This window comes from Sciurus carolinensis, unplaced genomic scaffold, assembly GCF_902686445.1.
Source record: "Sciurus carolinensis unplaced genomic scaffold, mSciCar1.2, whole genome shotgun sequence".
NCBI classification, from domain to species: Eukaryota; Metazoa; Chordata; class Mammalia; order Rodentia; family Sciuridae; genus Sciurus; species Sciurus carolinensis.
In genome coordinates, this window is record NW_025920128.1 from 565492 (window position 1) to 570012 (window position 4521).

The 4521-nt window shown below is 59.7% G+C and overlaps 1 protein-coding gene across 1 annotated transcript; it reads right to left on the reverse strand.

The window, feature by feature from the left end:
* Positions 1–2791: 2791 nt before the first annotated feature.
* LOC124974008 (olfactory receptor 5V1-like) lies at positions 2792–3745 on the reverse strand. Its single transcript, XM_047537589.1, has one exon. The coding sequence runs from the start codon at positions 3743–3745 to the stop codon at positions 2792–2794; it is 954 nt and encodes a 317-aa protein (XP_047393545.1).
* Positions 3746–4521: the final 776 nt, after the last annotated feature.

Here is a 4521-nt window from a genome sequence, read left to right on the forward strand (position 1 = left end):
AAAAAAAAGCTGGAATAAAGAGAGGACAACACTCCTGTGCTGCCCGGCAAAGCTGAGGGCCACCCAGGTGACCGCCCGGGTGAGGCCTCGGGTCCGGGACACATCCTCGGGCACTGCGTCTGAAGGAGGAAGAGGCCTGGGCCCTTGGGGGTCTCGTCCCGGTGCTGGGTCAGGGGACCTCCCAGAGGAGGGACTGAGCCTGGTGTCCATCCTGTCGCAGGGAGTCGGCCTTCCTCCTGTGTTGCCGGGAGCAAGGGCCTGGGCAGGGGTGGACCAGTGCGAGCTGTGAGCCTTTGTGAGAACCCGTCTGATCCAGAAGGCCTGTGCGGGTGGATGGCTAGCAAGACCCCGCGGACCCGGCCGCTTCCTGGGCCCAGTCCTGAGGAAGAAGCTTGACGCCAGCCTGGGTCGGCTGGGCTCAGCCCCTTCAAGCCCCCTCTGCTTTTGCCTGATCTTTTGCTGTTCGCTTTGTGTTTCTGGGTTTGCATCAAGATTCTCAGGCTTTTCCGTTTTTGCTTACTGATTTGACTATTTGAAATTGTTTCTGTCATCTCCTTTCATGGCGTAGAATCTCTGTTCCTTTTCCTTCTCTGTCCTCCTCCTGGCCTGGGCCAGTAGCCATTCCCCTCCCTCGATGTTCCCGGGGGCTCTGCTGTGACGCAGTCCGCCCAGCACCTCCGTCTTTTAGCACCGCGCGGAGCTCTGCGGCCTTCACCAGGCAAGCGCAGAACCCCGCGTGGCGCACCAGAGAGGCCCCAGGCCCCAGAGGCCAAACGCGGGGCCCCTGGCCCAGAGCTGGTCCAATCATGGGAAGAGGTTTTGGGAAAAGGAAGAAGTAGTTTCATTGCTCTACTGTCGAAGGAGGACGGCAGCGGAAGATGCCAGTCACCAGGCTGCCGTCCAGCTGCCATGGGGACAGCTTCAGGTGGGGACACGGGCTCGTTCCCCGTGTCCAGACAGGAACAGGAGCGGTTCCTGTTCTGCAGAGAACGGAAACTGGAAACGGGGAGCCAGGCATCCTCTGCAGGCTGTGCTGATGCCCCAGGACAGAGGCCGGCACGGTCCGGGGAGGCCTAACCCGCGGGGTGACCCCAGTGCACCCAAAGAGAGGTTGCAAAATACTGTTTGATTTTCACCTAGATTACTAGGAGGCTGGGACCTGTTAGTCCATCTTCTGGGAAACTTTAAGACAACACTGCACAGGCTCAATCCTGGTCAGTGGATGTCCTCAGCGGTGGTCCTTGTCCTCAGGGGAGCTGCTCAGTTCCCAGGTCTGGAGCTTCTCTGCTCAGACAGGCACCTCAGCACAGGACAGACGGAGGCTCACCTGCTCCCCGCGCAGCCATGAGGCGGTAGAGGGAGAACGGAGGGGGAGCGTCAGACGTGAGATCAGCGCCCTGGTCAGCAGCGAGGCGCAGGCCCAGGAGGTACAGGAGCCCGTCCTCCCTCGGCCAGCACTCCCACAGCCCGGTCTCCATGTCTCCACACGCGGCAGGTCTCCTGTTCCTCGTGCGACCTCAGAGGCCACCCACAGGGCTCGGCCACAGGACCTTGCTTCCTCCCAGGCCCACTCCAGATGCCATCCCACTGGGGACGAGGTGGGCACAGGGGCTTCAGGGGACACACAAGCTCAGGAGGTAGCAGGCGATTCCGTGGTCTGACCTGCACAGCCTGAGGCAGGAGGCAGTGGGAATGGAGGTGGGAGGAGGGTGGGCGGAGAGCTGCTGAGGGGTGAGGATCTCCTGGGCAGGCTGCGGGGACCAGGCGGAGTGGCTGGGGACAGGCCCTCCTCCTCAGAGCTGGGGACGTGTGATTCTGCCACCCCGCCACGGCCTGTGTTGAAGACGCTCCACCTGTGACTTTACCCAGAGGCCGCGCCACGTTGTGGAGAGGTGTGGACGGGAATCCCAGCAAACCGATGCAGACCCAGGCCAAACCCCAGCTACCCCGGAACCTGGCGTGAAACCATGGCGCTAGTGTTGAGCGGACCCCGGCTGCGGGGGAAAGCGCTGACCTCCAGCACTCCCCTGACTTAAAACGTGGGTGGACCGGAAGAGCGTGGTGCTCCGGGAGGAAAGCCAAGCACAGGGAGAGGGTACCACGTGCTCTAAACTCAAACGTGGAGCCTGAGGGAATCCGACTCACGGAGAGGAGCGAGTAGAAAGCAGGTCACAGGGAGGAAGGGGGTGGGAATGAGGCCGGGCCCCAAGCCTCCACACAGGCAGATGAGGCTACGTCCCTAGAGCCGGCCGCAGAGCGTGACCCGCATGGTGGGGACACGGCGCATTTCAAACTCATGACCCAGTGCATTCGAGGCGTTCCCACCACGGGAAGCCAAGGCGACCGAGCAGAGTGCTGTGGGAAGGGATCAGCGGGTTAATACACAGGTAGGGAGCCACATACCTGCTCGTGACCACAGCCTGTCCATGTTCAACTAAAAACACGGAACAAGAGGCGTCAGGATGGGAGATCTACAGAGACTGGAAGAGAAAACGGAGCAGACGCCACAGCAGGGCTCCGTCAGTGCCACGCAGGCCTGCGAGGCTGGGTGTGCCCAGGGAGCTCGGGCGACAAGCTACTTAAGACGGGCTGTTAGTTTCCACGTCAAGAAGTTTATTTTTGGATGACAAGTTTTAATTTCTCATAGATAAAATCCAGATACATAAATAGAGCTGAAGTGACATCTTCGTGTGTGTCTTGAATTTCCGTGTGTCTAGAACTTTACTCTAAATCCTGAGAGGAAATTGCCTTCCCGTGACTTTGATCTGGGACGAGCACGGATCGCTCTGGTCTAACGTCCTGCTTGCTGTGCACGTGCCCCCCCACACAGGACCCTCCTGAGGGCTCCCTTGACCTCCGTGTTTCTCAGGCTGTAGATGAGGGGGTTCAGCATGGGGGTGATCACCCCATAGAGCATAGAGACGAGTCGGTCTCTGGAGAGGGAGTCTTGGCTGGAGGAGCGGCGCATGTAGGTGAAGAGGACTGTGCCGTAGAAGAGGCAGACCACCAGGAGGTGGGAGGCACAGGTGGAGAAGGCTTTGCGCTTGCCTGCTGCCGACGGGATCCTGAGGACGGTGGAGATGATGGACACGTAGGAGGCCAAGGTGCTCAGGAAGGCGCTGATCCCCAACATGCCTCCTACCACTAAAACCAGCATCTCTGCCACGTACGTGGAGGAGCAGGAGAGGGCCACAATCTGCGGGATGTCGCAGTAGTACTGGTTGACCAGGTTGGACTTGCAGAAGGACAGGCGGAAGGTGGACACGGTGTGCAGGAGGGAGTTGAGGAACCCAGCTGCCCAGGTCCCACACACCAGCTGGACACAGTGCGCCCTGGTCATGATGAGGGAGTATCTCAGGGGGAAGCATATGGCCACGTAGCGGTCGTAAGCCATGACGGCCAGCAGGAAGACCTCACTTCCAGCCAGGGCCACCAGGAAATAGAGCTGCACAGCACACCCAAGGAAAGAGATGCTGTGCTCACCAGTCAGGAGGTCGTGCAGCATCTTGGGGACGGTGGCTGAGGGGCAGAAGATGTCCAGGAGGGACAAGTTTGCCAGAAGATAATACATGGGAGTGTGCAGCTTCCTCTCAGTCCCCAGGGCCAGGAGGATGGCCCCGTTTCCCACCAAGGTGATGTGGTAGATGGCGGCAAAGGCCACGAAGAGAGGGAGGCGCACCCGGGGGAGGTCGGAGAGCCCCATGAGCACGAACTGAGTCACGGTGCTGAGGTTGCCCACGTCCATCTGCTGTCCACAGGCCTCCTGGAGGGAAGGAAGCCGAGAGCACGGTTATGTCTAGAGAGCAAGGAGCCTGGCTCGGGAGCAGCTGGTGCGTGGTGACCAGCATGTCAGCCCTGGTGACCAGGAGGTGGCAGCCCCTAACCTGCTGTTTGGAACAGTGGCCCTCTTGCCACTTCTGGAAAGGCTCCTGCTGGGTCCCTTTCCAGAGGACGCTGCCCAGCACCTGGGGACTCCGTGCCCAGCCTCAGCATCCTGTGGGAAGGTGCCGGAGCAGCTCCGAGCAGAGGTCTGAGCTCTGCTGGGTCCCTCGCCTGGTCCTGCCCTGGTCTCGCTCTGCTGGGTACTGGGTGCCCTGGGGCAGTAGCAGTCCCTGGGGTAGATATTTCTGTGGCGCGTGCACTGCCATCTGACTGATTTCTGTACCACGTGCACTGCCAAGTGACTGATTTCTGTACCAAGTGCACTGCCAAGTGACTGATTTCTGTACCACGTGCACTGCCAAGTGACTGATTTCTGTACCACGTGCACTGCCAAGTGACTGATTTCTGTACCACGTGCACTGCCAAGTGACTGATTTCTGTACCACGTGCACTGCCAAGTGACTGATTTCTGTACCACGTGCACTGCCAAGTGACTGATTTCTGTACCACGTGCACTGCCAAGTGACTGATTTCTGTACCACGTGCACTGCCAAGTGACTGATTTCTGTACCACGTGCACTGCCAAGTGACTGATTTCTGAACCGCGTACACTGCCATCTGACTGATTTCTGTGGCCCG